General features: G+C 35.6%; 1 protein-coding gene across 1 annotated transcript in view; it reads left to right on the forward strand.

The window, feature by feature from the left end:
• roq (roquin) overlaps positions 1-18,887 on the forward strand; it is a 255,087-nt gene extending 236,200 nt beyond the window's left edge. The window contains exons 15-18 of the mRNA XM_067145048.2: positions 5,590-5,659; positions 5,748-5,849; positions 13,763-13,876; positions 17,970-18,887. Of these exons, the coding sequence (XP_067001149.1) occupies positions 5,590-5,659; positions 5,748-5,849; positions 13,763-13,876; positions 17,970-18,089 (406 nt within the window). The 3' untranslated portion in view covers positions 18,090-18,887. The remainder of the gene's footprint in view (positions 1-5,589; positions 5,660-5,747; positions 5,850-13,762; positions 13,877-17,969) is intronic.
• Positions 18,888-19,585: the final 698 nt, after the last annotated feature.

A 19,585-nucleotide genomic window follows, 5' to 3' on the forward strand; every position in this document is an offset into this window, starting at 1 on the left:
TTCCCCTCTTTGACCCAAACTAACCTTGGACACTTGATTGCTAACACAACAAGGCTTGCTTAGCTACTCGGTGCTTCGCAAAGACAGCGATCTTATGAGGTGAGTCACATTAATGTTTATGTTATAAGACGTAAATTTTACGTTTTCGGTCAAAGCGATAGCTTACTGGTTTCCTATTATTTCAGGTCCGCATTGAACTGGGAATGAGATAATTGTTAACATCTAAAAGCACCGGCTTCTCATTTTCCACCTCACTACGATTGCTACAATATAACAGCTTGAAGATTTTATTGAATTAGTTTTAATACAGTTCTACATGAATTTTTTTTTTATAAAGTGTCAAACAGAGCTAATGTTTTTTAAGAAGATTGTGTTTTCAGTGGTTGTTTTTGTTAAACCCACGATATTATAAACTATCTTACATCGGATTTTATCAATTCAAAGTTTAATACTTGCAAGTCTTAGATAATATGGACTTGAAATAGTTTAATTACAACATGTTTTTAAATCATCAATATGTTTTTAAAATTTGATTTTATGTGACGTAGATAAACTTATATGTTCGCCAAATATTTCCTACAATGTATTTCAGCTGATGATGACGCAAAATAAGGCATTGAAACTAGTTCTGATAAAATATATGTTGTAATTTCATCTTAACAACATTTTAATGTATTGAATAAGGTGGATACGAATTTTAATAAATTGTAAGCTTTTAACATTCAAAAACCGAACATTACTGCCTACTGGCCATGGGTACATAAACACAATGACAAGCTAATATGGGCAATGGGCGCATCAAAAAAGAGAGACAAGAACAAAAATCTAAACACAAGAGGACAAGGGTAAACTCTCCATATCTTCACACACTGTCATCTTCATAGACTCTCTCATGATAAATTCCACTTTTTCCAGATCTTGATCTTCTTAACCTATGTTGAGCCCAATTCTGCTTCCCAGCTTTATCATTGGAGAGGTGCCTTTCCTGAGAATTCTTATTTTTGGTTGACAGGTGTAGATGTTCAAGTAGGATATGGTTTGTCGGACTGGTTTGAAACAAAGAGAGGAGTGCAGCAGGGCAGCTCATTGTCACCACTTCTATTTATTATTGTAATGGATGTAGTAATGAAATCAATTAAAAGGAAAGAACATGGAGATATCAAAGCCTTCACATTTGCAGATGATGTTGCGATTTGGAGTGACTCAGAAGAGGAATTGGGAGAGAGAATACAAAGCTGGAATGAGGAGTTTAAGAAATATGGTTTAAACATCAGCAAGACCAAGACGGTGGTGATGAAAGTGTATGGGGAAGGAGCAGAACCAATAGTCATGTTAAATGAAGCTCAACTGGACAGCGTGCCAGTTTTCAAATACTTGGGTAGCGTTATATCAAATGACAACCTAGCAAAACATGAGGTGAACAATCGAATCAGTAAGGCAACACAATTTTACCACCAGGTAAGACACCTGCTGTGGGATGAGCAAATACCCATGAAAACAAAAATGACATTGTACAAGTCCTATTATACACCAATTCTTACGTACAGTCTCGAAACCACAACACTGACCAATAGAGATAATAGGGAACATGCATGCTCCGGGGTTTTAATTAAAAATATGCTAATCTGATTCAAAATTTCGTGCAGAATTCAAAAATGTGATCAGAATGTACAAATAATAACTCCAAACATGATAAAAATCTACGAAAATGTCACGTCACGCAAGTACGCGATCTCATTGGTCTGACGTCATCGTACAGGTTGACTGAATTAGCAGACGAAATAACACATAGTGCGCTGTCTTATAAGTTAACAATGCACAATTATAATAATTATCATAATATTAATGAAATAAATAACATAACTGCACACAGGTGAAAATAGTGATGTAGGTGTTTAAAATATTATCCAACTTAGCCTAAGTTTTAGGTTATACAAGCCAAGTCAATAAACCGAAGGGTAAAAATACCGCGCGAGTTGGCCGTGCGGTTAGGAGCGCGCAGCTGTGAGCTCGCATCCGGGAGATAGAAGGTTTTGAACCCCACTGCTGGCAGCCCTGAAGATGGTTTTCCGTGGTTTCCCATTTTCACACCAGGCAAATGCTGAGGCTGTACCTAAGGCCACGGCCGCTTTGTTCCCATTCCTGGGCCTTTCCTGTCCCATCGTCGCCATAAGACCTATATGTGACGGTGTGACGTAAAGCAAAAACAGCAAAAACAAAAAAAAAGTAAAAATCACAGCACCCAAAGACATTCCTGTATTGAGCGACTAAAATGTCACCAGGACACTTTTCTTTCCTGATATGCTTAGCTTGTTAAAAGCCAAATGTAATTAATGTTATTGGCTTCACGCCTCGCTAACTACTTCTACGATTTACGCCGATGTGCAGGAATTTAGTCCTGCAGGAGTTCTTTTACGTGCCAGTAAATCTACCGACACGAGGCTGATGTATTTGAGCACATTCAACTACCACCGGACTGAACCAGGATCGAACCTGCCAAGTTGGGGTCAGAAGGCCAGCACCTCAACCGTCTGAACCACTCAGCCCAACTTGTGAAAACTAGATGAAGTCATATTTATCTTTATCATGTTTAACTTTTCCCCTCCACAAAGATATTTAATTCTCTTTCATGGGCCCCGGAAGTGGGTAGGCCAGTTGCCCCAACCATAAATATATATTTTTTTAGAAATGATAGGTTATAAGACCTACAGTACTATGATCTTTCTTTCTTTCCTTCTTTCTTTCTTTCTTTCTTTCTTTCTTTCTTTCTTAATTAGTTTATCCTTCAGGGTTGGTTTTCTCTCGGACTCAGCGAGGGATTTCACCTCTACCACTTCAAGGGCAGTGTCCTGAGTATGGTGATGAAACTGGTGAGGAGGGCCATTACCTCGCCCAGGCGGCCTCACCTGTTATGCTCAACAGGATGGGAGGATCGGAAGGGATAGACAAGGAAGAGGGAAGGAAACGGCCGTGGCCTTAGGTGCCTGGAGGAGAAGTAGGAAAATACGAAAAACCACTTCGAGGATGGCTGAGGTGGGATTCGAAACCCTTCTACTGAGTAGACCCCGTTCCAGCCATCGTACTATTTGTTTTCAACTTTCATGGCAGAGCCGGGAATCGAAACCGGGCCTCCGGAAGTGGCACACATTAACCACTACACCACAGAAGCGGACTAGTACTATAATGCTACCTATATGTTTATGTTAGTGCTGAAATCCGATTTCTTACTTTACTAATGCTGAAAGCCCGAAAATGTAATGTTATTCTTTAATAGGGGAATCAGTCTAGAAGGAAATGTTGAAAGTGATGTGATATCTATCCAGGTTCGTTGTTATCCTAATACTATGGGTTACAGTACATTGCACATATATAAAAGACGCCACTTACAAACTTGCTTGTTATCCGCTAATTTCTGCGGCCACAAAAGTCACATTTTTCAAGAATGATGACATCTACACATGGTAGATTGTCTGACTGTGCTGTTTTGAACCTTTCTTCTGTCATTTCGAAGTTATTCGCGATCATGAATAATAAACAATCGGCTTTTAGCAACGGCTGATGCACAACGGCTGGTAGAGCTCCATGCGGTACTGGATCGTGACGTCACAGCGCGCCGCTTACGTCAGAGGCCGTTTCACTCGCCTTGCGGAAAGGCACTATTAAATATTTTTTAATGGTAAAAAACAAGGCAACATACCACAGTGTAATACGTTTACGTACTATTTCATTGGTGTACTTTTCAAAAAAAATATTTTTGAAAATGATGCATGTTCCCAATTCCAAACTTCAGGCAGCTGAAATGAAATTCCTATGCACTATGATCCAGAAAACCAGGAAAGACAAGATTAGGAATGAGAAAATTAGAGAAGAAGTAGGAATAGATGATTCTCGCCTCAATAAGATTCAGATATCAAGACTGAAGTGGTTTGGTCACATGAAGAGGATGCCAATAAACAGAACTGCAAGGAAAGAATTTGACAGAAAGTTAGAAGGAAGACGACCCGTGGGAAGGCCACGAAGGAAATGGATAGATTTAGTTAAGAGCGATGTACTGCTGAGAGGTCATGATTGGGACAAGTTGGTGGAGGAAGAATGGTACAATGACAGGATGAGATGGAGGAGGCTCATATACCACACCCGGGAAACTGGAGATGGTTTAGGATGATGATGATGATGATGATGATGATGATGATGATGAGGTGTAGATTTAGGAGAAAGGAGATTATTACAGATTACAAAAGACAAGGAACTTGGCCAAACTTAGGAGAAAAGAAACTCAGGAGGTTTAATATAACTAATGGGAATGGAATAAACAAGTGTACGAAAGTCAATCATCAAAGTAGAGAGGAGAGTGTCTCTCTCAGTGATAACAATTTTTCTGGCACTGGCAGATAATTTCTACACAATTCTCATGTAATGGCACTGCTATTGTAACACAGTTGGGATGTGTTTAGTTATCATTTATTTATTTTTTTAAATCACAAATATGCCTGTGACTCATGTAGTGATAGACATGTTTTTTAATTAACTAAAAACAGTTTGTTGTCACTGGTATGTGGTGTTACAAAATATCCAAATTTGTAAGTGGAGGTACAAGTTTTTTCACAATGGGGTTCCTAGATAAAGAGCAAGTCTGAATCAAAATGCCAATATACTGTACTACATTGAAATAATTTGATCATAAGCATGACTGTCAAAAAGTAAACCACTGAAATATTTTAATAATAATAATAATAATAATAATAATGTTATTTGCTTTACGTCCCACTAGCTACTTTACAGTTTTCAGAGACGCCGAGGTGCTGGAACTTAGTTTAAACGTAATGCCAATAAATCTACCGACATGAGGCTGACATATTTAAGCACCTTCGAATACCATCGGACTGAGCCAGGATCGAACCTGCCAACTTGGGGTCAGAAGGCCAGCGCCTCAACCGTCTGAGCCACTCAGCTGGGCAAAATATTTTATTTAGAAATTACATTTTATCCAATGCTTTCCTTAACCATCAATTTATGATTTTTTCGAATTACTGTTTTAGTTCTGTAGGCTCTAATTTGCAATTGAATGTATTCTTTAGCTCCAAATTCTGAAAAAATTGGCATTCTGAAAACATTTGGCCAGACTACAAATAAGAAAATATCTCAATCTTTAATTCTTATTAAGTAAAGCATGTACCCTTTACAGACAGCCATTCTAGACATTGGACTGATACACTTATGTAACGAAATTCCAAGGTTACTTGCATCTCTGTTGAACAGGGGTAGTAGATTTGGCTCAGAGTAAGAAGCCATGGCTTCTGGATGTTCTAGTTTAAAAGTTTGTACATGAGCCATGTTAGTTTTGACAAACTCTTAGGTTATGTCTTCACTTCTGTAAATTATGTGACAGTTCTGGCAGAATGACATTATAGATCATTGTAACATTTGCATCTATCTAATATCTCACTTCAGGGGCCGATGACCTTGATGTTAGGCCCCTTTAAACAACAAGCATCATCATCATCAATATCTCACCTCAGTTATTTTATGTTTTCAAGGTATTATTGTTTTATAATTACGTCTTGAACTGTGATAAATTTTCCTTTGCAGGTTTTATGTGGAATCGCACAGAGTGAGGCAGCAGTTGCGAAGTTTGCAGAAGAAGATAAATGATTTGAAGGTATGTCTGGAAAATTATATTATATGCAAAGTTTTATTAATAATTTTTCTGTATTATTGTCATTATGGTACTTTGCAATATCTTTCAGCTGGCCTCACAAGGAGCTGCTCTGAGTGAAGGTGAAAAATTGACTCAGGAACTTCAGCTCATTGAACAAGGCATCTGTGAAAAGGAAAAGGAACTGCGTTTGGTCAGTAAAATGAGCTCAGAATGTTAGTTTAGTTTTAAGGTTAGAGTAAAGTAATTGACTATTGTTGACTAATAAGTATTTGGGGATATGCTTAAGTAAGGAACTATGTCTAATAAATAAAGAAGTATTTTTCGTAGTTTCATAGTGTGACTTAAAAACTTTTTTTTTTTTTTTCCTAAATTGAATAGAAGTTTAATTTGGTGATTTGCCTCATACATATGTTAATTGAACCTATTTGTGTAAGTTCTCAGGTAAAAATAATTTGAATGATAATATTATTTAACCATTATAATAACACCTCTTTGTCTCATTAGCAGTCTCCTGTATTGGACAGGAATGTTACGAGTATGTTGGCAGAGTACATTAGTCCCTTTCATATACCATGAATGAAGAATCAAAATCTGCTCATAGCCCTACCGTTCAAAAATAATGCAAAATCTGTGGTTGAAGTTACACCATCATGCAACTAGCAGTAGCATCATGCTGTGAACACTGTACAAGTTAGTAACATACTTATAGAGAATCCAGAAATGCTTGCACATCTCAGGTTCTCATTGTACAGCGAGTAAAGCAATAACTACTGTAACCTCAATGTTTAGGGTTGCCGTTACATGGAATGGGTGTATGCCTCCTACAGGTGAGTTCCAAAATTCCCCTTCTCTGGGCCATCTTCCAATCCAGTGTGGAACAATATACTGGTATTTTGAAAAATAAATTATCTCGATGGATGACATCTCACACGTTCATTGTGTGCAGATATTGTCAGTAACTTTCTGCCAGTATATCACCCAACTAAAGTAATCTCCTTGCTCTCTGGACACAAACTCTAATGAACATGCCTGGAATTGATTTAATTTTTTTTTTTTTTTTTTTTTTTTTAAATCTTGACTGGCCGTGCAATCTGCAAATGGGACTAATGGAACCAGCAGTGACTTGGCAGGCTGGTATGGTAAATGAATACAAGCTTGTTTCTCTGCAACAGCAGGCAGTTGTTGGGTATTAAAGCTGCAGAGGTTGGTGTGTATAATGCAAAATAAGACCCTGCGCTGTGATCTTGAAGATATTAGTTTACTTTTTCTGTTGGTGAATAGTATAACAGATATGTTATATTTACATGTCTCACATTTACTTTTGTTTTAAATATAATAAAATGTTCAGTGCTTAGGTGGTACAAAACTTTTTTTGTGTCTGTAATTTAAATATTTTCCAGGTAAGATTTTTATGCAGAAATACTATGTAGAGGGTTGGTTAGCTTAGATGTTCACCCCAAATAACTCATAAACCATTTAAGATAATGAAAATCTATTTTCACTTTCTGTAATGTTACCAAGAAGTTACCAAGAAGCTCATAATTGAAAGCTTGCAGTGCTTTTCCAGCATGTCAATATCTAGCTTATTTTTAACAGAGCTTGATAGCTTTAGTCCCGTAAGAGCGGCCAGTACCCAGTATTAAAATTATAAAATCCTTTTAATAACAACCACCTACTCAATACAATACATTACTCATTGAATTATAAAATAAACATGAGGTGTCGTAAATAATGGAACATGTTTCTTTCGACATAGCGAACATCATCAGCCTTAATTTACAAAGATTAGGTCAGGGCCCTGAGCTGAATGATAAAAATTGTTAAAAGAGTGACAATGCCATAATAAAAAGTAAAATGATAACATTAGACTTGAAATTGTAACAATATTGTAACAATTATGGTTAAGGTATGTTGATGACACTTTTGCCACTATAGATACACAGAAAAACGATAGTCACAGTGTGCTAACATCCCTTAATGAGCTTGACAATGATGTCAGATTCACTAAGGAAGACGAGATCAATGGTTCTCTAAACTTTTTTGATTTAAACGTTTCAAGAGAGAATAATAAGTTCATTTTTCAAATATTTAGAAAGCCTTCTTGTGCCCCCATCACTATAAGAAACTATTCCTTACATCCGCAATCTCATAAACAGGCTGCATTTTTTTGTCTTGTCTATAGAGCATTAAAAATCCCGCTGACAACTGAAAATCACAAAAAAAGAACTAAATTATATTAAGAATTTGGCCAGAATTAACGGCTATAACCCCTTAATGATTAATAAAATCATTAACAAGATAAAATTAAAAACCGCAACGAAATTGATTCCGGACAAGCCTAAAAAAACAAAATATGCTCCCTTCACCTACACAAATCCAGGCCTATTTCAAGTTACTAACCCTCTAAAGAAATACGATATTAATATTGCTTATAGAACCCGATATACGAACCGTAATATATTCTTCAATTCAAATATAGTTAACATTAATCACAATAAATTCTCGAACTCTGGTATCTATAGACTTAAATGCACCCATTGTGGATTCTCCTACATCGGACAGACTGGACGTAGCTTTTTGACCAGATACCTTGAACACTACAACGCTTCGAAACATAAAAAGTATTCCGCCATGAGCACCCATATGGAAGAGACTGGCCACAGTTTTACTACAATTGAAAAAGACCTTCAAATCTTGAAATACGTCAATAAAAGTAAACTTATGACAGAGTTTGAGAACATTTACATTTTCCTAGACCAGCATTTTAACAGACATCAAAATTTAAATGATACTTCAGAAATTAAAAGTCCAATAATCGAGAAAATTCCAGAACTACTCTCTCTTTTCAATATAAATAATAATAACTTTACGAGAATCTTTAATTATACAACTGTTAATAATACAACAACTACTACTCTACTGCCCTCTCATGCGACATCCCCTCCACGAATACCCGACCCGCCCAAGGAATCGGTCACCCCTCCTCCTCACATGACTCACTCCCCACCTCTACGTATACATACATACAACACTAGAAGCAGCAATAAGGTTACTCGCCAGTTTGATTCACGCAACCTACGTTAGCAAACACCTCACACTAGTCCCAAGGGTAAGCCTCCTCCTTCATTTTTTGTTTTTTTTCTTTTCTTTTCATTGTAACATAACTTTATTTTTCCTCCCTTTTCTTTCATTCCAGATTTCTAACTCCAATTGTGCGATGATCTGCTCCATCCATCTCTGGTTTGCTGGAACTCTCCCTACTTTCAAGTTTATAGTTACTCTTTAACGAGTCCACATTGGTGTCCTACGTTGTATACGATTAATTTTACTGCTAGCGTGTAAATACGGACTAGTTCAACTTGTATTTCCTTCTGGCATTGTGTTGGCTCTCCTACAGAATTCCTAACTACTGAAGTTCACGTCATTCTAACCTTAGTTTCGTCGCCATGCGCCTTTTAACTGGTTCAGTTTGACTCGTACTATTCAATAAACTCTATTTCAACTTTTGTTTTGCTCAATTTAAGAACTCCATAGTCAATAATTAATCCACGCTTCACACATTGACATATATCTTAAGATGCACTATATCTATATCTTTTTACTTTAACAACCTCATGTTTGTTTTAACTTTACAGACTACCATCGTTCAATGTATTCCACTACAAATACTTGCTGTTAATCTGTACATATTGTTACAATTTCAGGTCTAATGTTATCATTTTACTTTTTATTATGGCATTGTCACTCTTTTAACAATTTTTATCATTCAGCTCAGGGCCCTGACCTAATCTTCGTAAATTAAGGCTGATGATGTTCGCTATGTCGAACGAAACATGTTCCATTATTTAAGACACCTCATGATTATTTTATAATTCAATGAGTAATGTATTGTATTGAGTAGGTGGTTGTTATTAAAAGGATTTTATAATTTTAATATATTGTCCTCAATACGGTTGTATTATGAGATTAATTACATGTAACAGTACCCAGTAATCAGGAGATTGTGGGTTCGAACCCCACTGTTGGCAGCCCTGATGATGGTTTTCTGTAGTTTCCCATTTTCACACTAGGCAAATGCTGGGTCTGTACCTTAATTAAGGCCACGGCCAATTCCTTCCAATTTCTAGTCCTTTCCTGTCCCATTGTCGCCATATGACCTATCTATGTCGGTGCAATGTAAAGCAACTTGTAAAAAAATTACGTTTATTTTTAAGTGAAACTACACTGTTTTCTACACTTGGTAGTAGAGATATGGATATAGCAAATTCAAGGGTTGAATTATTTTCAAAATCCGACAAATATTTCTTGAGAAAATGGAATGTATTCAAAAGTGTTTCATTGCAGGCCATGGGCCACTGTATTAGAATGAATCACTGGTCAGGCATACACTATGAATGAATCTTGAGCCTGTTCACTTGCAGAGATCCCTGACCCTATTCTGACAAGTAGGTATTCACTAAAATGTGCTCGTAAATACATTGATGATATTATGTGATTTATAATCTTTGATATTGTCGTAGGTAATAGGTAGGGAGAAAAACGGATATATGGCAGCTTCTAAGGACAACATAACAATTAAAGAGATTGACATGACAATTAACCAGTGTCACTTAATGTTTGAAATTCAGTCGAAGCTGTATTCATTTGTTAATAACATAACATGAATAAACTAATAGGACTAACAGTGGTTAACATTATACATTAGGGTAATACAGTGGAACCTTGGATTGCGAGCATAATTCGTTTTGGCAACATGCTTGTAATTTTGCATGTTATAAATCTCATTTTTGGTCCGTATTGAAAATTTACTGTTCAACAACAATAAAGGTGTTTTAATTTAATCCACCTTATCAATACTTTTATTTTCACTTATAGTGGTTACATAAATAGACTCACAGTTAAATGGGACATGTTTCGCCCTCAATTAAGGGCATCTTCAGCCTTAAAACAATCATCAAGAGTACAACTAATATTAAAAGTGGAAGCTAAAAGTTTAGCCAGTTATTAAAATTCGGGACATAAAAGTGTGAAAAATGATACAATATATAAAGATGCTAATGGAAACACTGTCAATGATTAAACTATAATCTTGTCAGAGACTAAAACTTCCTCCATTAAAATTCTAATTAAAACAGTTCATTTAAAATGTTAGTGGAAAACCAAAGTGGTAATAATATAAAGCCAACGACATGAGGGCGTGAACACAAGCATAAACATGATTGTCATAAATACAATATGTCCAAGGCTGCTGATGAAATTCGTCAGCATGAAGTGAGACAGAAGCATCAGTTGAAAAATTGTAAGTGGCCCTTAGCACCGGTAGGTAATATTATTGGCTGAAACCTTGCCAGGAAATGTCAGTTATGTTAGTTGAAAGTTATGTGTTATCTACTGTTGTGTTGGTTGAGCCAACAGAAGGGCAGCAACCAACACAACAGTAGATAACAAATAACAACTTTCAACTAACATAGAACATTATTTCACTATCTACTGACATTTCCTGGCAAGGTTTCAGCTAATAATATTACCTACCGGTGCTAAGGGCCACTTACAATTTTTCAACTGATGCTTCTGTCTCACTTCATGCTGACGAATTTCATCAGCAGCCTTGGACATATTGTATTTATGACAATCATGTTTATGCTTGTGTTCACGCCCTCATGTCATTGGCTTTATATTATTACCACTTTGGTTTTCCACTAACATTTTAAATGAACTGTTTTAATTAGAATTTTAATGGAAGAAGTTTTAGTCTCCGACAAGATTATAGTTTAATCATTGACAGTGTTCCATTAGCATCTTTATATATTGTATCATTTTTCACACTTTTATGTCCCGAATTTTAATAACTGGCTAAACTTTTAGCTTCCACTTTTAATATTAGTTGTACTCTTGATGATTGTTTTAAGGCTGAAGATGCCCTTTGAGGGCAAAACATGTCCCATTTAACTGTGAGTCTATTAATGTAACCACTATAAGTGAAAATAAAAGTATTGATAAGGTGGATTAAATTAAAACACCTTTATTGTTGTTGAACATGCTTGTAATCCAAAGCGCTCATATATCAAAGCATGTTTTCCCATAAGAAACTATTGAAACGCAGATGATTCATCCACAACCCAAAAATATTTATTCGCATACCATTTCTAAAACAAAATATAACGTAAAACAAATTAAAGTGCACTTTTCCTTACAATAGAATAATTGTTGGTGTGAGGGAGACTAGAGATGACATGAGAAGAGTTATTGTGTAGCATGAATTTCACTAACGGAATCACTGCTATCTGTTGGCTCACTGGAATTTTGTTCTTTTCATGCAACTTTAACGAGGAACATGTCCAACGACTGTTGCATTTGCCTCTTTTTGAGGATTTCACGAAAATGTGACATTGCATTGTCATTGAACTGATGCATCGCTTGTACTGCTACAGCCTTATTCGGGTGGTGTTTTTCTAAAACAATTTGCACCGTTTCCCAAATTTTGCACTTCTCCTGAATATCAGTTGAAGTGAGAGATTCCATTGACTTTTCCTCCTCCTCTTCCCCGGACGAGATTTCCATAACCTCCTCCTGTTGTTCGTGATGCAGGTCCGTCAGTTCGTTAGTGGTCAGTTCCTGGCTATATTGTTCCACCAGCTCTTGAATATCTACGTCATTCACCTCCAGCCCCATAGTCTTCCCTACGGACACAATTTCATAGACAATCGGCGGTTCATTTTCACCAACAATCCCCTCAAAGTCACGTCCAAGAATACAGTCAGGCCACAGCTTTCCCCAAGCAGGAGTGAGAGTTCTCTTGGTGACTTCATCCCAGGCTTTATCGATGATCTTCAGGCAGTTCACATTGGGGAAATGATTCCTCCCAAACTCTCGGAGGTAAGGTTTGTTCCTTAGGTCACTTCGAAGCATCGCTGGTGTATAGCTTCTTGAAGTTCGAAATGACTTGCTGATCCATAGGCTGGAGTAGTGTTGAGAGGAAGGAACTTAACCTTAACAAATTTGAATTCCTCCAGTAAGTCGTCCTCAAGGCCTGGAGGATGGGCAGGAGCATCGCCCATAACCAGCAAGACTTTGAGCAGGAGATTATTTTCTGAAAGGTATTTCTTTACTACAGGACCAAAGACCTCGTTCATCCATTCAACAAACAAAGAGGGGAGGGGAAAACGTAGGCACACATGACGCTCGTACTGCGGAACTTCACTCGCCTATCAAGTTACAATTTATTTAAAATGTTTGCTCGTCTTGCGAAGCGCTCATAGACCAAGTTACTCGCATTCTGAGTTTTCACTGTAATGTTATCATAGTATATTCACGTTGCCTTGACCATCTAATTAGTGATTCATTCGAATAGGGTGGACTGTGGCCAGCAAATTAAGCACGTTTGAATATAATCCATTTTCTCAAAAAGTTGTTGTCAGATTTTGAAAATAATCAAATCTCTGAATTTGTGATATCTGTATCTCTAGTGCTGGTTGTAGAAAACAATGTAGTTCCATATTTTTAAACAGAATTAGTGCCATTATTTTAGTGGATTCTGACACAAAATGTATTGCAAATGTGATTATGAGGCCTTTGGTAACATTACTAAAAGTGTAAGTAGATTTTTGCTTTAACTGTTTGCGTTACAATACTCTAGGTAAACAAGCTGACTAACCTTGTGTATGCACATATTTATAACTTATCCCTTCCTCTATATGCTGTAACTCGTGTCTGGAATTATTGAAAGCATTTTACAGTGTATAAAGTGAAAATAGTGTTTATTTTACACTACTATGATGTTTATGATCATTTCTTTCCTCAGCTTTGTATAATAAACTTTGTTCTCGACTGTCCACTTGGAAAAGGTGAAAATAGAAAAGAAGTCCAATTTATGAATATATAATTAACACTATCACACTATAATATAATAAAAGAAAATTGCATAGAGCTTCATAAGTGTTAGTAGAAGGAGTTAATTTTGCTGTTATTTATATGTTCTGTACTGTCCTGCTGCACTGTACTGGTGTTCTTTTCTATTTGTTATTCTTGAAAACAAATGTAAAGGTTTTATCAAATCTTTCATACTATATTGTTTTGAGTAATATTTCCTTCTTAATTTCACAGAATCAGCTAGTATCTGCTTCTTTAGCCACCCCACCTATGGCTGCCGTGGCTTTAAATAAAGACGGGATTTTCAATTGGAGTATAAAATCCAATGGAGATTATAGAAGTGATGATGTAAGTTTTTTCTTCCAGATGCATGTATAAGTAATTTATAGACATTCTCAGTGCTAGTGCTAGTTGTCTTGCAATAGATCTGCATGCTGGCTCAACTAGATGGCCACAAAAACTCTCCAGAAACAGTATTGCTTTCTTGCATAATTAAAGCCCCAGCATGCCAACCTCAGTGAACTCAGTCCTGCATTAAATCAACCTTCATTCACCCCCATTCCTGAACATGAACATGGATTTCTGTAGGCATATATCATTTTGGAAGAATGTAATGGATTTTCTCTGCTCCTGTTATCATGACACTTGTACCCTTTTCGTTTACTATAGTATTTCGAGGGATGTCAGGGAATACAACAACTTTGAAACCTTGATCTTGTGTCAGCTTTCTTATATTAGGACCAACAAAAATTCTCTACTTGAGTTAAATTGTTTCTCACACAGGTACATGAAACAGTCAGCTTCCCTATGTATGACCATGATGAACTGCTTCATTCATTGTAGTTTATTGTGAAGTATTCAGTATTCCTACATCTGACCTTTGCTGTTTTTGCAGATATATTTTTTCATAGTATCCATGCCTCTCTCTACTGTTCTACTGACATTCCATCATCATCGTCATTATAATTTCTCCTTGTCCAGTTCTTTTCTGGTTAGTGCCTAATATGATTCCTCTCCACTTTTCTTGGTCATTCCACCACTCCTTACTCAACTGTGGTCCAGTCCATGTTGTGTTTTTTAAGACTATTCTGCACTAAATCCAACCATCTTTTTCTTGGTCTTCCTCAACCTCTCTTCCCCTTCAGCTGCAGTTCCAAATTCTGTTGTGTTATCCTTTTACGGCTTATCTGTTTGGTGTGTCCAAACCATCTCAACCTGTTCCTCTCCATCTAATGATTCAACTTCTCCACTTTTAATTGCTTTTCTTATGTCCTCATTTTTAATTCTGTCCCTTTTTGTCTTCTGAACTATGCTCCTCAGAAACTTCATTTCAGTTGCCTATGTACAGTTTTCATCTCTTTTGTTATCGGCCGAGTCTCTACCTCATGCAGTGTTGTAGGAATGAAATATGCCTTTTACACTATTTCCATAGACTTCTTTGGTGTACCTTTATTCCTCATCAGGTTTCTTTACATTGTGGTAGATAGTACTTCTCATTTCTATTCTCCCACTGATTTCACATCTAGTCTAGCATTTGCCTTAGTTCACTTTCTAAGTACTTAAAAGTACTATACCACTAGATCATTCCTTCCAATTTTTATTCCTCCTCTTCTTTCCCTTGTTACTCTAGTCATTACCCTTGTTTTACTCTTTTCTGCACTGATCTTCATTCCCCATTATTCAATCTTTCATTTGATTCCTGTACCTCAGACTTACACTCTCCCTAGATCACAATATCATCAACAAAGAGTATTACATTAATTTTTGTTCCTTCATAGGCTCTTCTCCTTCCTTCATAATCTTGTCCATTAAGAGTATAAATAGCAGTAGTGACAGAACACTTCTTTGTCTCAGTTCTGTTTCTATTTTAAACTTCCTGTTCCCAGCGCTAGATTCAACACAATGCAATGTTTGTAATACATTGCTCTAATCATTTCTTTTATCTCTTTACCCACAGGTCTTTTGTTTCTAGACTTTTCCGTGCATAGCCTGTCATAGGCCTATTATACAGTAATGTAAATCATCACCAGACGTCCCCATATTCCCAGTTCTTTTCTGTAATCTGTATCATGGTAAAGATTGATTTCATTGTGTTTTCTTAAAGTATGTGCTGTCCGGTTTGGTCATCATGTCAAGGTCACTCAAAGCATTATAGGTTAGTCGCGGATGTATTATGATATCAATTTCTTATTGGTCGGCATAGATTTCCATCTTCGATCACATGTAAATACCCCGTTTTTATGAGTTCTGTGTCTATCTCTTGGAACTTCCTTCACCAAGGTTCCTATTATCTGACATTTCTGGTCCCAAGAACTAGACTCTAGCAATATGCGATACATGTAGTGGAAGTTTAGGAGCCAAGTTTAATGTCGATAAATAGCACTAAAACAGTAAAAATAACGACGATTAAAATATTACTAATAATACAGCATATGTTAATGGGATCTCATTTTAATCAGTTAAAGTTAGTATTACTTCATTATATACATCAAAGTTTGTGATTGGGGTGTAACTCCACAAAGCATAGTCAGTAACAAAATGTAGGCTTGTAGCACCTGTTGGGTTCTACATCAAATATTAATAATAATAATAATTATAAAGGAAATTAGAAAAATAATTAATAATAATAAAATGAAAATAATAATAATAATAATATAAATAGGAAGAATAGAAAAATATCACTGTAGCGGTGGCTTCACATCTAAGCTTTGGAAATAAGACGGTTAACTTATCAAACACGCAAATTCAAATCATATGCAAGGTAATCATAACTTGCAGGCCTAACAACGACTACTACGGAAAGGATTGTGGAACGTGAAGGAACCCTATTAAGGTCCATGGGATAGTATGACATTATGGGGAAGAAAAGGTTCACAACAATCACCCTCTGACTAATAGTTATTAACAAATGAAAAATTCAAATTCAAATGAAACAAAATTAATAAATGGCAGAGTAGCTGATACTTAACTCACTAAAACAAAGGATATTTAAATAGACATACAAAACGAAACGCCAATCTAATCAAGCTTTTCAGACACGAAATTAACTTTGACATAGAAGTTCACATTTAACTTAAGTTCACAAAATTAAAGGAGGCATCCTCGAAAGAATCACAAAATTAATTAATGTGATGTACAATACGCTATTCAAAAGGATTGTTGCATTTACTTTTACTTACAAAATACTAAGCCTGAAAAAGAAAAATAATTGCTGTGAGGGGAAACATCTGACCAGTCAATTGTCATCAGTGTAGTGTGGGTCACTTAGTAACATGCATGCTGCTGCTGGTCAGACTGTTCCACCCATGTTAGTGTTTCTGCACAGGAATACGAAACCTGAACTGCTGGATGGAACAACACCTGGAACAATTACTATAATTCACCCCTCTGGATGGATTCACCTGGATCTTTTCACAAGATGTTTAGACCATTTTGTTCAGACCACTAAGCCTACAAAAGAAAATCCAGTGGTCTTAATAACTTATTACAGTTTGAAAAAAAAAAAATTAAACATACGTATTCACATAGTATTGGAATTAGAAAATTACTGTACTAACAAGTACTGTAAGCTGCAATATGGAAATCATTTGCAAAAATGTAAGTTTTGAATCAACTGATTGCCATCTCCTACCGATTTTAATTATTTTTTTCCCCTATGTTTTCCAACTTTTCTGAAAAATTGCTGAGGCTGGTTCCATAAGCACAAACATGTTTGTATAGGATGAGGGTTCTCCTTTATGTAAATCTTACTGTTTGCAGGTTAATAATGGGGAATAATACAATATGTTGTTAAACATTTTTTCAGAAGGAATTCAACAATCTGCTATAGCGAATACATTTTCATCATTATGAATTATTGCTATAATTGACTTCTCCTTTATTAATATTTAACAAAAATACATAATTACAGTATAAAACTTTTTTTTACCTTCAAAATTTCCCATTCTGAAATTATGGTGCGGTGATTATTCACCTGTATATGTTATTAATGAAGGTTGCTCGAACCTGTTTTTAATTTTTATTTTATTAAGTAAAACATCTACTAGGTTTAATGTTGGCCTGTGCCTTGTCAGGTGTAAAATTAGGAATTGCATCGGACTCAAGTTATAAGTAGGCTTAGATTTTTTCAGGAATTTAAATTTTAATTCAGACTCTACATAGGTATGCTTTATATGCATGTTAAATGTTGGAGAAACAACTTGTTTAAAGATTTGTTTGATGATGGTGATAGTGATTGTTGTTTTAAGGAGCATGATTATCAGCTTCATAGACTTTATAGTTCTGCATCTTTCAATACATAATGCCCTTATTGTTTAAATATCAGGAACTCCATTCAGCTTATGACCTAGCTTTTGTCACTGATGTTTATTTCCTTTACCCCTGACAGCAAGCAGTTAACCCTCAAAATTTGAATTAAATCATTTTATATTTTCTTTTACAGGAAGACACTTATGAGGCTGGGATAGCAAATGATATGCTTGAACTCGAACGACGCTGGGAGTTTGAGTTGGAAGAGCAGGAGAAACGATGGTCCAGTGAGGAAGAGTCAGGCAAGAAATAGAATTAGATGATCTTTAACGAGACAGTTCATATTATAAACCCAATGGGTTTGACATATTAAAACCAGGATATCCTGTTACAAGTGAGATATAAAAATGACTTATTAAGTTATAAGAGAGAAGTTTATAGTAAATTTTAAGTTGCTGAGGCTGGTTCCGTAAGTACAAACATGTTTGTATAGGATGAGGGTTCTCCTTTATGTAAATCTTACTGTTTGCAGGTTAATAACGGGGAATAATACAATATGTTGTTAAACATTTTTTCAGAAGGAAGAAAAATAACCTATCTCTGTACCGAAAGAAAACAAGTAATCATGTAGTATGGCAGAGAAAATTGTTTTTGACATTTTGACACTGTTTTATAACTTTACCTATAATTGGCTCCCTGATATTCCCAAAGAAATGGTTTTTGCAGTGTGTTAGGTTTTCACTGATGGGAATTAATTAGTTTCAAAATGCAATATTTTTCAACATAGCATTTTGATAGTATAGTGAGTAAATGGCAGAAAGTTATTTTTTGAATGGAAATGAAATTAGTTTTCTACATAATTGTATTAATTTGTAAACATTTTATAAGTATACTTAGATTTGACTGAAGATCAAAGCTAGGTTTTAGAGTGCAAGCAATTACAAACTAGTTACATCATATGCAGCTTGCAATATTCATTTTGTTTATAACAAAGGATTATACTATTATTGAAATAATATTACATCCAAATTATATAAGATAATCTTCCAGTTTTAGTGGGAGTGATTCGTTTCTGTATGTTTGGGGGGATTAGGTCTCAATAATTTAATAGATACAGTATTACCACGTGTTAAATAGTTACATGTTTTGTACATAGTGTACTCTATATTGGGGGAAAAAAATATACTGTACTGCTGTACATCTTAAATTATTTGTGATCTGAAATATTTGAAATGTCAATAATGTTATATTGGTGTAGATTGGTTATTTATTTTTCTATCATGATACTTGTTTTTTAGTTGAAAATGTATGCATATTGATTGTAAGTTAACCAACCATTAACGATGTTTGCCATTACTTACTACTTGCATTTGTTTAAAAATGCAAAACCGTATGGTGTATATTAATGGGAAATTAAACAAAAGTTGAAACTTGAAGGACCAAGGGAAATATCCATTCCCTTCATCAGCATTAAGGCCCTTACAAAGATGGTGAGAGCAGAAAGAAGAGGGACTGAAAACTGAAATCTATTGAATTTAATTCGTCCTAGAATTAGGATAGCAAAACTTTCCCATAAATTAAATTACAAAAATACTTTGTGAATGGTATGGGTGTTCAGTAACTACAAAGGGATGTGATTGCATCATGTAGAATATGCCGCTAGATGTTCTCTAAAACTGTTAGTAAAGACAAGTTGTAAAGAACTTCCAATTTGGGAGCTAACTTCACTATTACCCAATAGAAAAACAACTACTCTTCTGGTTGTGACAATTCTACTAAACAGATTTTCATTTCAGTCCTCTTCTGCAG

The sequence above is a fragment of the Anabrus simplex genome, chromosome 4 (genome assembly GCF_040414725.1).
Source record: "Anabrus simplex isolate iqAnaSimp1 chromosome 4, ASM4041472v1, whole genome shotgun sequence".
NCBI lineage: Eukaryota > Metazoa > Arthropoda > Insecta > Orthoptera > Tettigoniidae > Anabrus > Anabrus simplex.